Here is a 21,383-nt window from a genome sequence, read left to right as displayed (position 1 = left end):
AATAATTAGATTTCACATCAGTATTTTAATCAATTTATGACAATCATTATTTTGTTGTGCTTATGTTGTAACAGACTAACAACTTAATCAAGCTCTTATTTACATATCCATTCTGTTTTGATTAACAACATAATCACAACTAAAAAAAAAACATTCATTCTATATATTGAAATGATTGATCCACTTTTTAAATTGACAAAATATACCATTAGTTCTACAGTAGAACACATGTCTATTGCTCATAACAGTCAGGAGGTCCAAATAACAACACAGAAAAAGGGTTGTAATGTAGACTAGAGCTAAATCCACTATGATCCAGCTCAACTGGGCTCTTCGCTTTTAACAAAACAGGTACTGAAAGAAGGGCCGTCCTAATTTGAGACATTGATTAACAAATGTACAGAAAGTTAGGATTTGGCTCCGAGAGCACAGTTAGATTGAAGAGTTCCTTCACTTGTTATCAGGAGTCTCCAGCCATTCCAAATGCTCTCTCTCTCTCTCTCTCTCTCTGTTCTGTCAGAGTGTCTTTACTTGCAGCAGGCTTTCTTCTTGATGGGCAGGGCCTCCAGTAAGACAAACGTGTCTCTCACCCGATCCTCCTGCTCTTTCAGCACTCTGGACACAGACAGATGCATTGACATCTCACACACTGTCCCCAAATTGACTCCTAACCTCTGGAGATTTGAGTTCATCTGAAAGGATTAACATATATACAAAATTCCTATTCTAATTGATCAGAGGGGGAGGTGGGAACATTAACATTGCTTATACCTGTCCAATTCATTCAGATCTGGATACCTAGGGGCTGTCCCTCTCCCTCCCTTACCTGGCCAGGTGGATCATGGCCTCTGTCACGTTGTAGCCGGTGTAAGCACTGACCTCAGAATATCACACGGGTGTCCTACAGGGGAGAAGAGACTCAGGTCACTGGTTGTCACTTACCTACAGTTGTAGGATGTTCATTTGAGCCAGGTTGGAAAATAATCCTGCAGCAACAGGAAATGTTAATTATAATTAATGGACATTTATTTTATTTTTAAGGGGTGCCAGCTACTGGCCCTCCAACACCACCTCCATTAGCATGTGGTCTCCCATCCAGGGACTGACCAGGACCAACCCTGCTTAGCTACAGAGGCAAGCTAGCAGTAGGATGCACAATGGTATGCTGCTGGCAAGTCAAACATGTTTATGTGGAAATTACAGACTTAATAAGCTTTTTCATACCTTGAATATGCTACAAGTTTACATTTCCCGCTGTGCAAGAAAATTCCTGCAACAGGATGGTCAAATTAAGATATGGCATCTATAGAGGACCTACAGATGGCAATAGTGACAGTTATGCGAGGTCTCGTCCATATTTATAGACAGTGAACAGGTCCCGTCCATATTTATAGACAGTGAACAGGTCCCGTCCATATTTATAGACAGTGAACAGGTCCCGTCCATATTTATAGACAGTGAACAGGTCTCGTCCATATTTATAGACAGTGAACAGGTCTCGTCCATATTTATAGACAGTGAACAGGTCTCGTCCATATTTATAGACAGTGAACAGGTCTCGTCCATATTTATAGACAGTGAACAGGTCTCGTCCATATTTATAGACAGTGAACAGGTCCCGTGTGGCTCAGTTGGTAGAGCATGGTGTTTGCAATGCCAGGGTTGTGGGTTCGATTCCCACGGGGGACCAGTACGGAGAAGAAAAAAAATGTACGAAATGTATGCATTCACTACTGTAAGTCGCTCTGGATAAGAGCGTCTGCTAAATGACTAAAATGTCAAATGTAAAATTTCCCCCACTCTGTGTTGGTCGTTCAGTTCTTGAGATTGTCATCGTATGCTATAGGATGATACTTATGAGTCCCTAAACGGAGAACTCACATGGGCCAGAGTCTCTGCATCTTTAAGTGGTACCTCCCTCTCGGACGTAGCGTCCATCTTGTTGCCCAGGAGCAGGATGGGAATGCCCACTCCCGCAGCTTCCTGGGAAAACAGAGGTCAATGAAAGGTCAGGCGTCTGCTTAAAACGTTCAGATAGAAATAAACTGTTTAGAACAGACACAATTATTCGTTATGTCCTGTCTGGCCAAAGGCCAAATGTGAGCTGACCTGGACGTTGATGAGCCAGGGTCGCACAGCCTTGAAGCTGTCCAGCAACGTGACGTCGTACATGACCACCACGCCGTCTGCCTTACGGAAGAACTGCTTGGTGATGCTGCGGTACCTGTAGCCAATGTCATGACGTTGCCCTCTTTGAGTACAGGGAGGACAGTTGACCCCCTCCCCCTTGCACCATCCCCCAACCTACCTCCCCCCACCCAGGCCCTGTGTGAAGGGGTTGTAAAATTCTAGAGGAGAATCTCCTACCACATGGCCCAGTTGAGACACAGAGGGGTTTTATAGAGAGACAAAGGAATTCTTCCAACTCACAGAATTGGGGAACCGAACGACATTTATGTTCTGGAGAAGGTATAAAAGATTGGTGAAGAATCCAGCTACGAACTGGTCCGCTTGGTACAATTTTGTGATACTCAGAAGAGACAATATAGCCATATTACCATACAACTGTTTATATAATAGCCTCAGCTATGGGACTTGCATCCAAATTGTTGTATAAAATGTATTAATAAGGATAAAGCTATTTGGAATACGTTGAGATACCATGTACTGATGTTAATGTGATAGAATTGTATTTCTGTACCAAGCTTAACTCAGTCATCGGCACGCCCCCCCCAGGGACATGGACAGGACAAGGCGTCATGTGACAAGCCTGTTCTATGTTCACGTATAAAACCCCACCCTGATTTACTTTCCCCAGACCAGCTTACCTCAGGAGAGAGAGCCAAGGTTTGACCACCCAATTCCTCTACTAAAAGTTACCTATACCACGTGGTTAAACTTTTAGACTATCGAGACCGACAGAATAAGAACAAGTCTTTGATATTAATTATTAGTCTGCAGCTAAGTAAATGATATAATTGAACGCGAAGACCAACGAAACATCCATTCTATAACGACATTAATGAATGTCGCTTTGAAAGATCCATTCTAACCGAGAGAGAGAGTGAGAGAGAGAACTCTCTCCAACAGAACGACTCTCCAACAAGGATCCCGACGACACACTGAGCATAAATATATATTGATTGCAATTGTCCCCGAATGAGTGAGTGTTCATGTGCAAAGGATTAGCATATCAATTGTTAATATTAATGAACTCTGTGTGCCTCCTCAGCTGCCCTTTATGATCCTTTGTTTAACAAGACACCAGCCATGCCCGTTTAGCCCACTAGGGCACATTACTCTACCAATTCTTTGTGACGATAATTACTGTTTGTATGCTTTCTGTGAATTACTTAGTTTAGTAAATAAATGATTTTAAGACAATTGATGTATGGATGACTTTAGTAAAGGCTGGATTCGTGCAGATACAACAATTTACAACGTTTGGAATGAGACTGGACGCGAGGTAAAATACACCATTTAAACCAGAAGATAATCGGCCTATACTATAATATATAATGTTATAATATAGGAAAGTTATATTAGGAAAATTATAACTTTGTAATCTGAATATTTTCCTTGGTGCCCCGATCTCGTAGTTAATTACAATTAAACGATTAATCAGTTTAATCGCGTGATAATAATTACAGGGAGTTAATTGATAAACATGTCTTCAGTTTAATGGTGCCCCAAAGACACGACACCAACACAGAGAAAAGTCACAACTGGACAAAATGGAACCCTGTTTATTTTGCCAAAGTGCCAAATGCCAACCTGAGAACATTGCTTTGTTGTCATTGAAATCATTCTCAGACTAGCATCCAGGCAAAAAGAACACATTGTTTTCTTAGCTACTGGTACCTATTGGTGAGGTTTTGGCAATACTATTTTCACTGGTCCATGGCCACTCACCTCTCCTGCCCGGCCGTGTCCCACAGCTGCATGGCTACCTGGGTGTTGTCCAACATTAGAGTCTTCACACTGTAGTCAATACCTGTCAGGAATAGCCCTCAGACTGGTTATTAGGGTAAGAGGAATACACATCAATAATGTACTGTAGCATTACGTCATTTCATTAATGAACACTAGGGGGGGGGGTAGTTGAGCTATTCATCAAGCTTGATGCTTAGGTAATTGTCTTTCACAGTCAAAGCGGTGAAATCAAACAAGCCATCCTATAAGGGGGGAACCGTGGGGATTCAGAGAATAATTAAATTGATTCGATGTGACATAATCTGCGGTGGTACAAAGCGTACCGGAGGTTCATAGACATCAAGTGTGACTTTACAAGCCCTTTCATGTGATGCTGCTTTGCCCTTCAATCTTCTGATAGTAACTCACATGTACATAAGAATGGACACACACACACACACACACACACACACACACGACCGCTGCCACTGTATTAACACACGACCGCTGCCACTGTATTAACACACAAAAGGTCCGTGACACCCGTGGGACACAGTAAGGTGTTGTCAGTTCTCACCCACAGTAGCGGGGCTGGAGGGGTGGAAGTGGCCATCACAGAAGGTGCGCAGCAGGGAAGTCTTGCCCACGCTGGAGTTTCCCACCAGAACCACCTTAAACAGGCGGTCCGGGGCAGGCACGGCCCTCTCCTTCACCCTCTGGAGGGATAGGCAGAGAAAGAGGGCAACAGAATGATATTTTCCATTGATTGCATATTGAAGAGCTTCTTTGGAAATGTTGTTGATCACTCAGATGAAGGGTTTTAGTTCTGATGCTTAACACAAGGACAATAGATTTGATCTTATTAGGTCATGTCCTACTACAGCAGGGTTGGGGTCAACTTCATTCTAACTCAGTCATTCCAAAGTGAATTAAAATACAATTCATGAATAGAGATTTGCTCACATTTTGGGTCTCCTTGCCGACGGGCTGTCCTCGAGGTGACGAGGGGATATTTCTGATTCTGCTGAAACTACCTCTGTGTTTGAAGGGGGACACTGTCGTGACCGGGACGGGTAGAGGAACAGGGGCGAAGAGGATACTACTCTCCAGATCTTCCTTCTCTTGCTCCTCGTCATCTTTCTCACTGAGCTGGTGCAGCAGGGGCTGGGGCCCTCCATGAAGCAGGTGGGGGAGGTGGTCCTCCTCGATGGAGATAACCCGACGGAGAGGCCACCCATTTGGGGGACCGTCCAGACTGTCGCCCCCAACCTCCGGCTTACTCTGGCACTCTGTATGCCTGTCCCTTTCGTTCTGGGTGGGGGCGAGGGTCTTCTCTGACTCGAACTTGGAGAGCTTGGAGAGGATATCGGATCAAAATAAAAATTGTTTCTGAGTCCCATTTTCACGTTAGTCTCTCGTTAGAGACCATTATCATTAAATGGTAACTCAAAATGGTTCTGGGTGCTGCCATTACTGTCAAGAGCAGCGCAGAAGTCACTACATTTAAAATATATTATTAGTATATTATATTGCAAATACACTCCTTATGCTGTAAAGTACCTTACATTAAATTGACTAATTGGGTGCCTTGGCCTCAAAAACTAATTTTTTGATTGCACATCCTGTTTCTCCTCTTTAATCCAATGTTGATTTCAATCACGTTACTGACAGACATAAAATCAGTTTCCTTTCACACACGACAAGACTGGTTAATTATGTTCAGGGCACTTCTAAAGGAAATGACCTCACCTTTTAACCGGCTGCTGGCTGGTGTCCGCAAACAGATTGACCAATCCTGCTCTCTGCTTCTGTTTGAGGGTGTTCCTGGGGTTCTGTAGAGCAAAGAGAACAGAATAGAATAGAATATAATAGAAACATTTTTGTTGTTGTCAATGTCCATATAATGTGGAAATAAATGTGCCTTTGGCTTGAATATGTCTTATCATTCAATATCACCTCAAAGGTAACAGTCAAAACATCATGAATCGAGAACTCACCACAGCACAGTATAGGTCTCGCTCATCTTTTAAATGTTTGTTCATCTCTCTGGATAGATATTGCAAGGAGGACAAAAAAACAATAAGTTGTCAAATTAAATGTATAACATGCATACTGTGTGTGTATGTGTGTGTAACTTACCTGAGAAGGTCTAGTTGTTTCATTAGGCTCTGTTTCTCTCTCTGTAGTCCCTCAGTGACTCGGTACATTTCCCTGAGCAGAGAGAGACAGTCACCAAAGCTCACTGAACCACACCTGGACAGTAATCTAGTGAATGTTAGCTGTGCTAGGAGTGACATGCCATAGCCACTGATGGAACGTTTGTGGAAGTGTGATGCCTAGGTGAGTGAGTGTGTTTGGTCATCTAGTGGTAATATTAACCCACATCTCTCTCTCCTGGTGCAGGCGGGAAGCCTGGTCCTGCAGCATGGTCAGTTGTTCCTGGGCCAAGGACAGTTCCTGACAGGTGCTCTCCAGCTCTCTGCTCAGTTCCTCGTTGGTCATTTTCAGCTTGACATTCTCCACCCGGCTCTCCTGTTGCTCACTGCTCAGGTCGCGACACTGGAGATCCAACTGGGGGGGTCAAAGGGCAACATTGTTAGGGAGACATGTATTCTATTATAGTCACAGCTTCTTTTTGTCTTTCATTTTGCTTTATCTGCACTGAAAACACAAAGACTGAAGTCAAGAAGGGGGATAAGCCCTGCAGGAGACCAGAGATGGCCAACCTTCCCCCTGAGAGTTACAGGAGGGGGGGGGTATAATTTGTGGAACGTTCCAACAGGAATCTGTTCCAAAAACTTCCTAAAGTACAAGGTTGCCAACAAACAACGCATACAAAGTAACATGATCGATTCACCTAGCTAACGAAAAGGCATCAACTCACCATGTAGTTTATTTTTAATGTTTGTCGATAGGCTACGAGAGTGAGGACAGACATTTTTGGAATAAACATGGTGAGTGAAAAACTGAATGAAATAGCCCACTCCCTACCCGGTATCTTATTCTGCTGCTATACAACTTTGTATGCGTTGTTGGTTGGCAACCTTGTTATTTACAACATTTTTGGAACAGATTCCTGTTGGAACGTTCCACAAATTATAGCCACCCACGAGGCACCTCAGTCACTCACCCGCCTGTTTCTGGAAGAGCTGCTCCAGCTCTCTCTCCTTACTGGACAGCTGGTGCTCCAGGTCGTGACTACGAGACTAGAGACGCTCTGAGTCCTGAAGGAGACCAGAGGAGAGACGGGGAGAGCACATTAGGATAGGAGAAATTAAACAACAGAAATACAATACAACACAACCTTGTTGAGTCCATTGATATCCTTGTTCAAGGGTATACAAATCAAATCAAAATCAGAGGAACCAGGCTATGAGGGGTGGAGAATGGATTTAATACATCTAGATTTAATAACAACTAAATAACTACTTAGCCAGATGCTGTTAACATGTGGCAGGTTTGAGAGTGATTTTAGGTTATTCTGTTTATGTCATAGCCTCACAGGTGTGACTAATTGCCAATGTTAATTCATCAAGTCTTCTCATTGGACCATTGACTAATTAACAGAACAGTTGGCGTGTATGTAAACCCTGTTTCTGTTCTAGGTGGTGGTCCTATGGGAGGTGATGCAGTCCAGAGGTATGGTGGTTCCTGGAAGTAATGGAGGGAAGAAAAATGGACGTGTTTCTCCTGTGACTGTGTTAGTGGGCCAGAGATGAGCCACGCTGAAAAGGTGAACTTGTGAAACCGTTCCTTAATTTATTAAATGTTTGAACATTTATTTTTGTTGTCTGCTTCTACTTCACTCTGCCTGCTCAACCCAGAGCCAAAGAACTGGTCACATTACATTAGTCTACTGCATTGCTTTTCCATCTGTAGTTACACAGACCGGTACATGCATGTACCAGCGTACTGTCTGTGTAGATACAGATGGAAAAGCACTGCTCTTGGAATTTTGCATTCCTTTAACATTCCGCCACCTTATTAAGCAACCAATTAGTAAGAGGACTCAAGTTGTCTTAAGTGGAACCATGAGAACAATGCATTAGTATTACCAAATACAACGGGGACCACAGCAATACAAATACCTAGCCAGCTAGTCATTGTCTATCATCAAAGGTAGTACAGTGTACATTGTTTCAGGGGAGAAAAATACATCTCTGTCTACATGGCAGCCAATTCCTCAGGCTTGCAATCAATGTTCCCTTTTGAGAATATGATCTGAGTTTAGCGGTCTATTAAAAGGGATAATGGGGGCATTCTATATATCATTATGGTAAACCCACAGAGCTCTGGGTCTACAGGCAGAAACATAAACGCACAAAGGCTAGCTTTTTCAAACAGAAATTTGCATCCTGTAGCACAAAGTCAAAGTTCTGGGACACAAGTCCATGGAGAATAAGAGCACCTCCTCCCAGCTGCACACTGCACTGAGGCTAGGAAACACTCACCACCGATAAATCCACGAGAATTTCAATAAGCATTTTTCCACAGCTGGCCATGCTTTCCACCTGGCTACCCCTACCCCGGTCAACTGCCCTGCACCCCCCACAGCAACTCGCCCAAGCCTCCCCCATTTCTCCTTCACCCAAATCCAGATAGCTGATGTTCTGAAAGAGTGCAAAATCTGGACCCCTACAAATCAGCCGGGCTAGACAATCTGGGTCGAGACCCCGCCCTGTGCAACTGGGTCCTGGACTTTCTGACGGGTCGCCCCCAGGTGGTGAGGGTAGGAAACATCTCCACCCCGCTGATCCTCAACACTGGGGCCCCACAAGGGTGTGTTCTTAGCCCTCTCCTGTACTCCCTGTTCCCCCACGACTGCGTGGCCATGCACGCCTCCAACTCAATCAAGTTTGCAGACGACACTACAGTGGTAGGCTTGATTACCAACAACGACGAGACGGCCTACAGGGAGGAGGTGAGGGCCCTCGGAGTGTGGTGTCAGGAAAATAACCTCACACTCAATGTCAACAAAACAAAGGAGATGATCGTGGACTTCAGGAAACAGCAGAGGGAACAGCCCCCTATCCACATCGACGGGACAGCAGTGGAGAGGGTGGAAAGTTAAGTTCCTCGGCGTACACATCACAGACAAACTGAAATGGTCCACCCACACCGACAGCGTGGTGAAGAAGGCGCAGCGGCACCTCTTCAACCTCAGGAGGCTGAATAAATTCGTCCAAAAACACTTCACAAACTTTTACAGATGCACAATCGAGAGCATCCGGTCAGACTGTATCACCGCCTGGTATGGCAACTGCTCCGCCCATAACCGTAAGACTCTCCAGAGGGTAGTGAGGTCTGCACAACGCAACACCGGGGGCAAACTACCTGCCCTCCAGGACACCTACACCACCCGATATCACAGGAAGGCCAAAAAAATCAAGGACAACAACCACCCGAGCCACTGCCTGTTCACCCTGCTATCATCCAGAAGGCGAGGTCGGTACAGGTGCATCAAAGCGGGGACCGAGAGACTGAAAAACAGCTTCTATCAGACTGTTAAACAGCCATCACTAACATTGAGTGGCTGCTGCCAACATACTGACTCAACTCCAGCCACTTTAATAATGGAAAAATTGTTGTAATAAATATATCACTAGCCACTTTAAACAATGCCACTTTATATATACTGCTCAAAAAAATAAAGGGAACACTTAAACACAATGTAACTCCAAGTCAATCACACTTCTGTGAAATCAAACTGTCCACTTAGGAAGCAACACTGATTGACAATACATTTCACATGCTGTTGTGCAAATGGAATAGACAACAGGTGGAAATTATAGGCAATAAGCAAGACACCCCCAATAAAGGAGTGGTTCTGCAGGTGGAGACCACAGACCACTTCTCAGTTCCTATGCTTCCTGGCTGATGTTTTGGTCACTTTTGAATGCTGGCGGTGCTTTCACTCTAGTGGTAGCATGAGACGGAGTCTACAACCCACACAAGTGGCTCAGGTAGTGCAGCTCATCCAGGATGGCACATCAATGCGAGCTGTGGCAAGGTTTGCTGTGTGTCAGCGTAGTGTCCAGAGCATGGAGGCGCTACCAGGAAACAGGCAAGTTCATCAGGAGACGTGGAGGAGGCCGTAGGAGGGCAACAACCCAGCAGCAGGACCGCTACCTCCGCCTTTGTGCATGGAGGAGCAGGAGGAGCACTGCCAGAGCCCTGCAAAATGACCTCCAGCAGGCCACAAATGCGCATGTGTCTGCTTAAACGGTCAGAAACAGACTTCATGAGGGTGGTATGAGGGCCCGACGTCCACAGGTGGGGGTTGTGCTTACAGCCCAACACCGTGCAGGAGGTTTGGCATTTGCCAGAGAACACCAAGGTTGGCAAATTCGCAACTGGCGCCCTGTGCTCTTCACAGATGAAAGCAGGTTCACACTGAGCACGTGACAGACGTGACAGAGTCTGGAGACGCCGTGGAGTACGTTCTGCTGCCTGCAACATCCTCCAGCATGACCGGTTTGGCGGTGGGTCAGTCATGGTGTGGGGTGGCATTTCTTTGGGGGGCCGCACAGCCCTCCATGTGCTCGCCAGAGGTAGCCTGACTGCCATTAGGTACCGAGATGAGATCCTCAGACCCCTTGTGAGACCATATGCTGGTGCGGTTGGCCCTGGGTTCCTCCTAATGCAAGACAATGCTAGACCTCATGTGGCTGGAGTGTGTCAGCAGTTCCTGCAAGAGGAAGGCATTCATGCTATGGACTGGCCCGCCCGTTCCCCAGACCTGAATCCAATTGAGCATCCACCAACGCCACGTTGCACCACAGACTGTCCAGGAGTTGGCGGATGCTTTAGTCCAGGTCTGGGAGGAGATCCCTCAGGAGACCATCCGCCACCTCACCAGGAGCATGCCCAGGTGTTGTAGGGAGGTCATACAGGCACGTGGAGGCCACACACACTACTGAGCCTCATTTTGACTTGTTTTAAGGACATTACATCAAAGTTGGATCAGCCTGTAGTGTGGTTTTCCACTTTAATTTTGAGTGTGACTCCAAATCCAGACCTCCATGGGTTGATAAATTGGATTTCCATTGATTATTTTTGTGTGATTTTGTTGTCAGCACATTCAACTATGTAAAGATAAAAGTATTTAATAAGATTATTTATTTTATTCAGATCTAGGATGTGTTGTTTAAGTGTTCCCTTTATTTTTTTGAGCAGTGTATAATGTTCACATACCCTACATTACTCATCTCATATGTATATACTGTACTCTATACCATCTACTGCATCTTGCCTATGCCGTTCAGCCATCGCTCATCCATATATTTATATGTACATATTCTTATTCATTCCTTTACACTTGTGTGTGTATATAAGGTAGTTGTTGTGAAATTGTTAGGTTAGATTACTTGTTAGATATTACTGCATGGTCGGAACTAGAAGCACAAGCATTTCGCTACACTCGCATTAACTTCTGCTAACCATGTGTATGTGACAAATAAAATTTACCCTCTCTTTCTAAAATGATCTGCCGAAATTGTTGCCACACCTATTACTTGCCTGTTCAACCTCTTTCGTATCGTCTGAGATCCCCAAAGATTGGAAAGCTGCCGCGGTCATCCCTCTCTTCAAAGGGGGAGACACTCTAGACCCAAACTGCTACAGACCTATATCTATCCTACCCTGCCTTTCTAAAGTCTTCGAAAGCCAAGTTAACAAAGAGATCACCGACCATTTCGAATCCCACCGTACCTTCTCCGCTATGCAATCTGGCTTCCGAGCTGGTCATGGGTGCACCTCAGCCACGCTCAAGGTCCTAAACGATATAACTGCCATCGATAAGAGACAATACTGTGCAGCCGTATTCGTGGACCTGGCCAAGGCTTTCGACTCTGTCAATCACCACATTCTTATCGGCAGACTCAACAGCCTTAGTTTCTCAAATGACTGCCTCGCCTGGTTCACCAACTACTTTCCTGATAGAGTTCAGTGTGTCAAATCGGAGGTCCTGTTGTCCGGACGTCTGGCAGTCTCTATGGGGGTGCCACAGGGTTCAATTCTCGGGCTGACTGTCTTCTCTGTATACATCAATGATGTCGCTCTTGCTGCTGGTGATTCTCTGATCCACCTCTACGCAGATAACACCATTCTGTATACTTCTGGCCCTTCTTTGGACACTGTGCTAACTAACCTCCAGACGAGCTTCAATGCCATACAACCCTCCAACTGCTCTTAAATGAAAGTAAAACCAAATGCATGCTCTTCAACTGATCGCTGCCCACAACTGCCCGCCCGTCCAGCATCACTACTCTGGACGGTTCTGACCTAGAATATGTGGACAACTACAGTCTAACCAGACACCTAGGTATTTGTAATCTCTCCTTCCAGACCCACATTAAGCATCTCCAATCCAAAATTAAATCTAGAATCGGCTTCCTATTTCGCAACAAAGCATCCTTCACTCATGCTTCCAAACATACCCTCGTAAAACTGACTATCCTACCGATCCTCGACTTTGGCGATGTCATTTACAAAATAGCCTCCAACACTCTACTCAACAAATTTGACGCAGTCTATCACAGTGCCATCCGTTTTGTCACCAAAGCCCCATATACTACCCACCACTGCGACCTGTACGCTCTCGTTGGCTGGCCCTCGCTTCAAACTCGTCGCCAAACCCACTGGCTCCAGGTCATCTACAAGTTTTTACTAGGTAAAGCCACACCTTATCTCAGTTCACTGGTCACCATAGCAGCACCCACCAGTAGCACGCGCTCCAGCAGGTATATCTCACTGGTCACCCCAAAGCCAATTCCTCCTTTTGCCGCCTTTCCTTCCAGTTCTCTGCTGCCAATGACTGGAACAAACTGCAAAAATCTCTTTAGCTGGAGACTCTTATCTCCCTCACTAACTTCAAGCACCAGCTGTCAGAGCAGCTCACAGATCATTGTACCTGTACATAGCCCATCTGTAAATAGCCCATCCAACTACCTCAACCCATACTGTATTTATTTGCTCCTTTGCACCCCAGTAACTCTACTTGCACATTCATCTTCTGCACATCTATCACTCCAGTGTTTAATTGCTATATCGTAATTACCTCGCCATTTTATTGCCTTACCTCCCTTATCTCACCTCATTTGCACACACTGTATATATATATACTTTTTTTTCTACTGTATTATTGACTGTCTGTTTGTTTATTCCATGTGTAACTCTGTGTTGTTGTATGTGTTGAACTGCTTTGCTTTATCCTGGCCAGGTCACAGTTGTAAATGAGAACTTGTTCTCAACTAGCCTACCTGGTTAAATAAAGGTGAAATAAAAAAAATATTTAAAAAAGACATGTCACCGACAGGTTCAACAAGTCATATGTAACTTATGTCTGGAGTAGTTGACTTGCTAGAACTTCACTGCATTCATTCACTGAAGGCCTGTATCAATCTTTTGAAGCTATTAACTACTCAGTGCTTTCAACTTTCATGTAAAATGACTACTTTCAATGGGATAGAATCCTGAATCAAATGTTATTTCTTCTACAATCTGGTACGCAAACAGACCTCTATAGCAAAATAGACCATAGATCTGTCACATGGGTTGGAACTAAACAAGCTATTGTCAGTTCTATGAATCAATGACTGCTGTTTGAACCAAATAATTACACTCTGATGAGCTGCAATCGAGAAACCGAAGAAATATTGGACGTGCATTTACAAAGCTGCAAGCTGTTTGTATTGTGGTTTAAATGGTTGTGGTTGCAGTCCACTAAACAGTCACAGTGAAGATATCACACATAATGATCACATAATCATGCCTAAATTCCAAAGAGCCAGTTTCTCAGACACAGATCAAGCCTTGTCCTGGACTAAAAAGCACTTTCAAAAGAGATTCTCCCTTGGCAATGCTTTGTAGTCTGGGACTAGGCTTAATCTGTGTCTGGTAAACTGGCCCAGGGAGTAGCAGAGACAACAAAGAGAGGAGGTATTTGTGGTCTCCAACCTCTGGAGGGCCATCTCCATCTCCCTCTTCTCCTCTTTGGCCTCTTTGATCTGGAAGGTGACTCTGGCCAGGAACTCCTCAAAGTTCGACAGGAGGTGAGGCTCGTCCCTCCTCAGCTGGGCCCACAAGCTGCGCACCTCGCCTGGACTGGAGGAGGGAGGGAGAGAAACAGACAGACAAACAGACAGACAGAGACAGAGAGTATGAGTTCTGATAAAACTACAGGGGCCGGTCACTTTCAACTTACTGGTTGACCTCCACTATATCAGAAACCATTGGAATCACTGTAAAGACACAGGGTTCCAAAAGCGTAGAGAGGTGGCGCCCAAACAGTTCTGTACACCATGAACCAGCTAAAGCCATGACGGGCCAGTTGAAAGTGCAACCCCACACTTTCCAAGATGAGTGTCACGACTTCCGCCGAAGTCGGTCCCTCTCCTTGTTCGGGCGGCGTTCGGCGGTCGATGTCACCGGACTTTTAGCCATCGCCGATCCACTTTTCATTTTCCATTTGTTTTGTCTTTGTTTTCTACACACCTGGTTTCTATTCCCCAATTACATGTTCATGATTTAACCCTCTGTTTCCCACATGTTAGTGTGCGTGTTTATTGATTGTTCATGGCGGTACTTGTCGGCTTGTTATGTTTGCCGGGTTATGTATTTTACGCCCGTTATTTTCGAGTAACCGGTATTTCTCCGCACTTTGAGTATTGTCTGTATACTGGTGCTGTCGTGGAATTAAATACCTTGTACACTCATTCCTGCTCTCCTGTGCCTGATTCACTGCACCACTTAACCACCGCCTGACAATGAGGCAACAACCCCAAACAAAGATATTTGGGGAATACATACAAGGTGCAATATTGCAATGTTGAATATGTAATATTATATAGTAATATAGTATGTAATAATGTGAGGTGTGGTTAACTCCACTCACTCCTGGAACACGTTGCTGGCCCCTAGGCTCTCCAGCAGCGTACAGAAGTGACTCTCTTTTTCCTCATCCTCCCACCCTACTGTCAACCTCTCATCCCATTGGCTCTGGTATAGGGCTTCTGAGAGCTTCCTCGAAGTGGGGAGGACGGGTGCTGCGTCCTCGGCTACAGAGATCCTCCGGCCGTGCAGGAACTGACCTGGGGACAGAGCAGGAAGCATAAGCACCACCAGCAAGATGTCGTAACATCAGTTTGAATTACAAATCAGAGGGTGTTTCAATTTTGAAAGTGCCCTGCACTCACAATTATCAAGTTTCCGATGGTTGTGAAAAGAGAACTCAAGTTTTTAAGTTTGTAAGTGCATTTTATACAGAGTACAACCTATCCTTACCTGGGTGAGCATCTACTCCCTGCCAGCTAGGAGATAAATTAATCTATACCTTATCTTTGTCACGTTTGAATGTGGTCCCTCACTACATTGATCTCAAAACATAAGTTATTGAATCAAGAGTAAACCATGAGATATACAGCAGATTCTCCCTTGGGGATTAATAAAGTCAAATTTAATTGAATTGAAATTGAATGTAGGGAGATAAAGAGAAAAACAGGGAACTCACTGAATCCTGATGAGAACACTTCGAGGGTGAGATAGCCATTCTGGTCAGTATCCAGGGAGTCAAAGACATTCTCCAGTTCTTCAGCAGTGAGGGGTAGTTCTCTGTGGAACACACACATGCACACACACACATACACACAAGAAATAGATTGTTTCTTCTGCTAAGAGACGTAACACAACACAAGCCCAACATTCCTCTCCTGCTTCACTCCAAAGAGAAAGATATTCAACTCAGTAGCATTGGATGTGCGTCTACTACAGCTGTATTATCTGTCACCCTGACCTTGTCCTGCCTCTCTGAATAGAAAAGTGCCAAGGAAAACACGCAAAAGAAAGCCATTGAATGGAAACTGGGAGTGATTAACTGAGTTTACAACATTATTGTGGATTTCATATTGTCAGTGCCAGTGGTGTGGTCAACGCTAGACCTGATTGCAAAAAGGGACGGGAGAATATTGGCACGGAAGGTATGATTTTATTCATTAATAGGCAATTACATGTTAGATAACGCACACGTCAACATTACCATTTTTCCAGGTGATTCTTCTGTTAGCCTTTTTAAGCATTTTCTATAAACTATATAAATGTACAAAACACTATCCCCTCTAAGCCCAGACAACAGCAAAAGCCATCTCTTGTTCATTTCAAAACAGTGCTTGAGTGAAATACAAAAACTGTGTGTATGTGTGTGCATGCACATGTTTCTGATCCAGTGTTCCTGGACACAGTGATCAAAGGTGCCGTGCTATTGAGTGGCTGCTTCAGTGAGCAGGTGGAGAGGTTCTCGATATGAAAACCTCTGAATGGTCAATGAGGTAGAGAGCCATAGTACAAAGCACCTCCTGCATGTCACACTGTCCTCTGGTTATCTCATGGTTGTGAGAGACAGCATCATCTGTGTGTGTGTGTGTGTGTATGTGTGTATGTGTGTACCTTAACCCATGAAATGAACTTGTTTCAACTGGTTTTAGTTGTATCCGTTCAGAATTAATCAGTGACTTCCAACTGGGCACAGACGTCAGTTCAACGTCTAGTTTTGATTTACATTTGTCAACTAATGTGAATTCAACGTGAATCCAACAAAGAATGTCACTATGTCATTGAATTAAGGTTAAAGGTTAGGTGAAAAAAAATACAAAATTCCCTTCGTTGATGACTTTTTTCAAATCCAATTATTTTCCCACAGTGATTCAACATCATCACATGTAATTTTTGAGTTGAAATGACGTGGAAACAACATTGATTCAAAGAGATTTTACCCAGTGGGTTTTGACATAATTCCCATAATTGTCCCTCTGTCAAAACGATTATCTAAGCATGGCTGCATCAATGGGATAGACATCTATGTCCATAACATCTAAGTTTCTAACAAGTGTTAAACTGAGACAAAACAAGCCCCCCCCCATCGGCCCCTCCTCTAACCCTCATATCGGTGCGTGTGATGAAGCCTTTGCCCTCCACATCGCAGGTCTGGAAGAATTCCTTGGTCTTATCCAGCAGGGTGATGCTTCCCCAGTCAGAACCCCTCCTGTCTGAACACTTCCTCATGGGGACAGTTCCTCCTCTGCCCTTGGCCTCAGACTCCTCCATGTCACTAGATATACTTCTGCAGAGTATTCTGGTAGCTCTGAACAAGGTAGAATCAGACATGGCTGTCTCACTCCTCGGCCTGGCCGGTTGCGGTCATGGTGAGCGATGAGACTAGGCACCACAAGTCAGTAGTGATGAGGCCACAGAGACTGTCTAAGAGTTTTCATATCTCAGTAAATGGTCTGTCTAGGAGTTTTCATATCTCAGTAAATGGTCTGTCTTGTTCCCAGGTTCCTGGGAAGAATAAAAAGCAAAGACATTAGAATATAACCTTAAATCTGTTTGAAAAGTGGGTACATGAAGACCATGATTACAGAGAGCATCACGATGTAATGTTTTCTTTTTAGATTTCTAAGCTCTCATAAGTCATTGTTTGGCTGCATTTAGACAGGCAGCCCAACTCTGATCTTTCTTCCACTAATAATTTTTTCGACCAATCACAGCAGATCTTTTCCAGAGCTGATCTGAATGGTCAAAATACCAATTGGTGAAACAATATCAGAATCGGTCTGCCTGTCTAAAAGCAGCTTTTGAGTTGTGTGTCATGTTGGTAGTGTGTTGTAGGCTAGTAATGCATGAAAGCAGAACTCTTTCTGTGATGTAAGTCTCTTATCTATGTGAAAAATAACAGGAAAGGGGTTAGTGTTATTATTGAGTAACAACTATGGTGAGAAAAGTTTGGTCTTGAACCATGTGTCAGCAGCCGGATAGTCCTTGGGGTATAAATTCCCTTTTTCATAAGCTGAGACTTTCAACCTAGCTAACATGCTGGGAAGTACAAACATAACGGCTTATCTTAATACCGAAGCATACAATCCTCACGACTATGCTAATTCCTGCATACCATAGACTACAGTCTAGACATTGTGAATAAAAAACACTCAATGAAATTCTCTTCAGGTTTGGGAACACTGAATATTAGCAGTCGGTAGACTTACTGTATCTTCTAAACACAAAAGTATTACAGCCTATGCTCTAGAGAGTAACATCCTTGTGCTGCTATCAGTCTATTGCTAATCTGCACCCTGAGCTGCTCAGTTTTTCACTACATTGTAAAGCAGGGCTACAGTTAACCACAACAAATTGAGGGGGAGGAAGTGGTTATTGCGGATAGGGCTTCAGTGGAAATGGCTAACGTTAGGTGTGGGCGACAGCATCATGGGCTTCAAAACTCATGAGTAGATCTGTACAGTAGCAGTTTTAGTTAAGGTAGAAAAAGAACATGACATGCTCTGTAGGTGTTGACTAATGTGGGTAACACTATTCACAAATGAATACATACCATACGAAACGTAACATATCATATGAAATGGAGTGTCTCTGATTTACATACAGAATAATACGAAATGCTCCGAGACCGGGTTGGTAGCCTATAGCCTATCATATTACAAAACACTGTATTCCACTTTGGGACCAGGATATCCATCTGCCTTTTACTCACCTAGCCAGACCAAGAAAGGGTGTAGCATCCCATTTAGAAGGAAATGTCAGTTTGGTTAATTCTCATTAGAAGGAGCATATGCAACTTAAATGGCAACAGTAGAATTTTTATTTTATTTAACCTTTATTTAATTAGGCATTAATTATGTATAAACTTTCATAATCTAAAAAAGAAAGCAATATAATTTGTGCAAGATGCTTGTTGCACTTTCTGACAAAATCGAAACTAGAATGTGTGCTTGTCATGTATACAATTTAAAACCGATGGGTGTGAAAATATGTATAATTTCTTACGTCTATATGATCCATAAAAATCTTCACATAGGCAAGTTCATGCATTCTGTACTGAGTAAAATAAGCAATCAAATTAATTATCGGATAATCAAAAGAAAAACACTAATCACTTACCTTTTTATCTCCAAAAGATTAAGATATAATCCATGAAACTTTCAACATGGACCAAAATGCAGAGAGCGATGATCGCACTTCCTATTTCGGTAATTCTTGCCTCTCAAACAACCGTTTGAAAAGTAATTCGCATACCATGTGATGTCATGGGGCAGCCGCCTGAGGGGATTTAGTGTTCCGAGATCTCACTAATAAGCACCATTTAGGGTAGACAGAGCTCCCGTTAAATATCAACATGCAACAGGTAATTAGTACTATTAGAATGACAGCGACAGTGGAAGGGCAGCATGGACATCAAAAGACTTGCGCGCTACACATAATCTGTAACTATGACAACGCCTGGGCAAGGCAGTACACCGTGCCGTCCAAAGTGTCCAGGACATGGTCTCTATTTTGTCCCGCTACAAATAAAACACTACATTTGTAACTCTCAATTCTGCAGTCTACTTGGATCAACACTAGCTTTAGTTCTTGGTGCACTCATATATAGAACAATACACCAGACTTCGCTTACAACCTTTTATTAACATTTAATAGAAATGGTTGCTATTTGAAAGGAATATTTAAATATTTTACAAGAACAGCTCATCTCTCAAATGCCACTTTGTGGTTCAAAATGTAAATAAACTGCTAAAAAGTCTGAAAATCTATTATGGTACAATCTATTCACAATGGCAGTTCACAAAAGAAGAACAAGACTCATCTATGATATAAAACCATCACAGTAAGAGTTCCAACTGTTTATTTGCTATTTGAAGCCTTTGACGTCCATTCTTCCGGGTCATTTTGCCGGCCCGGTCCCTTGAATCTTCTGGAGCAGGTATTCCATCTGTAGGTTCAGGTTGGGCTGCCCCTTCTTCGTCTTTTTGCTCAGCATCTGAAATGTCTCCATTTTCTTCTGTTTGTACTTCTTGATAGCTTCTTCTTTCTGCTCCTTGTTCTTCAAAAACTCCTACATGGAGGAAAAAAATAGCACTCGTTGAGAACAGTCCAACGCTTTTGACCTACGATAGTACTTTTCTGAGGACTTTAAATTGAGAACGTGAAACACTATACCTCTTTCTTATTCTTCTGCTTTTCTTTAACACTTTCAAACTCCTCTTTTGTTTTCTGATAGGAAGTCTTCCTCAGCATTTTCCTTTTACTCCGGTTACTCATCATGGGTAGACTGGAAAACAACACATTAACATGTTGCATCACGCATTGGAACTCCTTCAAGTGGTTGGCCTTGACTGCAACGACATTTCGCACAAAGCATTGCCACACTTCATTGACAAAAATTACATTTTACACAGTACACTGCAAATGGGTAATGCATTTACATTTTTTGCACAAACTGCTTTACTCCAAACCAGATTAGCAAATTGTATTGGTCACATACACATATTAAGCAGATGTTATTGCGGGTGTAGCGAAATGCTTGTGTTCCTAGCTCCAACAGGGCAGTAGTATCTAATGATACACACAAATCTAAAAGCGAAATAATGGAACTAAGAAATATATCAATATTAAGACAAGCAATGTCAGAGTGGCATTGACTAAAATACAGTAGAATACAATACAATATATAGAAATGAAATGAGTAAAGCAGTTTGTAAACATTATTTAAGTGACTACCTGTCATTCTTTGAGGCCGCTACTGCTGGAGTGGGCTGTGAGGCAGAGTCCGTCTTGTCAGAGGAGATGCCAGCATCAGCTGCAGGGTCTATGGATGTAGCTGGGTCTATGGGAGCTGCTTCCTCCTCTACTGGACCACCACCACCAGCCATCCTAGCTTTAGTTCTGTTGATTCTGTTCGTCTTAACCTCATTCCTCAGTTTCTCGGCCTCAGCCTCGTAGAGATGCCTCAGATGTTCGGGGTACTGTTCTGTATATTGGGTTTTGAACTCTGTGTTCTTCCTCCTCTCCTTCCGTAGCAGTTTGTTGTATTCATGTTTCACTTTCTCCTTCCTTTTGAAGGCAAAGCCCTGACCTGAGGCAAGAGAGATATTTATGGCTCAAGCATTAATGTATATCTGCAAAAACACTGTTGGCGTCCTGGCACTGGCACTCTAACATATTGAATGATTTCATTTTATACAATATACATTAACTGCAATTTTAAACACACTTTAGATAGCTAGATAGGCTAGCTTAGCCTGGTTGCCGTCTCTGTTCAGCTAACTATTACATTCCAGTGGCAAGTTAGCTAGCTAAAGTGACTGGAACTAAGACTATGGCTAGCTAGCACTAACAAGCGAGTTTAGCTACCTTCTCCAATACTGCCGTCGAATACTTTGTGCTCAGAGACCCACTTCTTCTTGCCCCCTGGTCGATTGTAGGGTTGGTTTCTATTGGCACGTTTTCCGTCAAATGTGCCCTTGGTCTTCATTTTTTGCTCTGCTGGTGGTGCCATTTCACTCAATTTTAGCAAAATATCTTAAGTTTCAAGTGTTTGCCTCGCATGTGCTTTTCGTCGCATTGTTATGACGTATGTGGGGGTCTCAGAAAGACATCACAAATCCATCCATGAGCAATCGACCACG

The 21,383-nt window shown here is 43.6% G+C and overlaps 1 protein-coding gene, 1 long non-coding RNA gene and 1 pseudogene across 2 annotated transcripts; all 3 read right to left on the bottom strand.

The window, feature by feature from the left end:
- Positions 1-8: 8 nt before the first annotated feature.
- Positions 9-15,539, bottom strand: LOC115180118 (ras and EF-hand domain-containing protein homolog; annotated as a pseudogene).
- A 336-nt stretch (positions 15,540-15,875) lies between these two features.
- On the bottom strand, positions 15,876-19,160 carry LOC115180255 (uncharacterized). The gene is made up of 2 exons (XR_003873046.1): positions 18,859-19,160; positions 15,876-17,244 (listed from the first exon to the last, which is right to left on the bottom strand). It is a non-coding gene; the product is annotated as an uncharacterized LOC115180255 (long non-coding RNA).
- A 203-nt stretch (positions 19,161-19,363) lies between these two features.
- LOC115180222 (thyroid transcription factor 1-associated protein 26 homolog) lies at positions 19,364-21,338 on the bottom strand. Its single transcript, XM_029742138.1, has 4 exons — positions 21,109-21,338; positions 20,476-20,830; positions 19,915-20,026; positions 19,364-19,810 (listed from the first exon to the last, which is right to left on the bottom strand). Exons 1-4 carry the CDS (start codon positions 21,251-21,253, stop codon positions 19,640-19,642), a joined length of 783 nt encoding a protein of 260 aa, XP_029597998.1. The 5' UTR covers positions 21,254-21,338; the 3' UTR covers positions 19,364-19,639.
- Between the last annotated feature and the right edge of the window lie 45 nt (positions 21,339-21,383).

The sequence above is a fragment of the Salmo trutta genome, chromosome 40 (genome assembly GCF_901001165.1).
Source record: "Salmo trutta chromosome 40, fSalTru1.1, whole genome shotgun sequence".
Lineage (NCBI taxonomy): Eukaryota > Metazoa > Chordata > Actinopteri > Salmoniformes > Salmonidae > Salmo > Salmo trutta.
The sequence above is the reverse complement of the archived record's forward strand: the minus strand, read 5'-3'. Positions and strand labels throughout refer to the sequence as shown.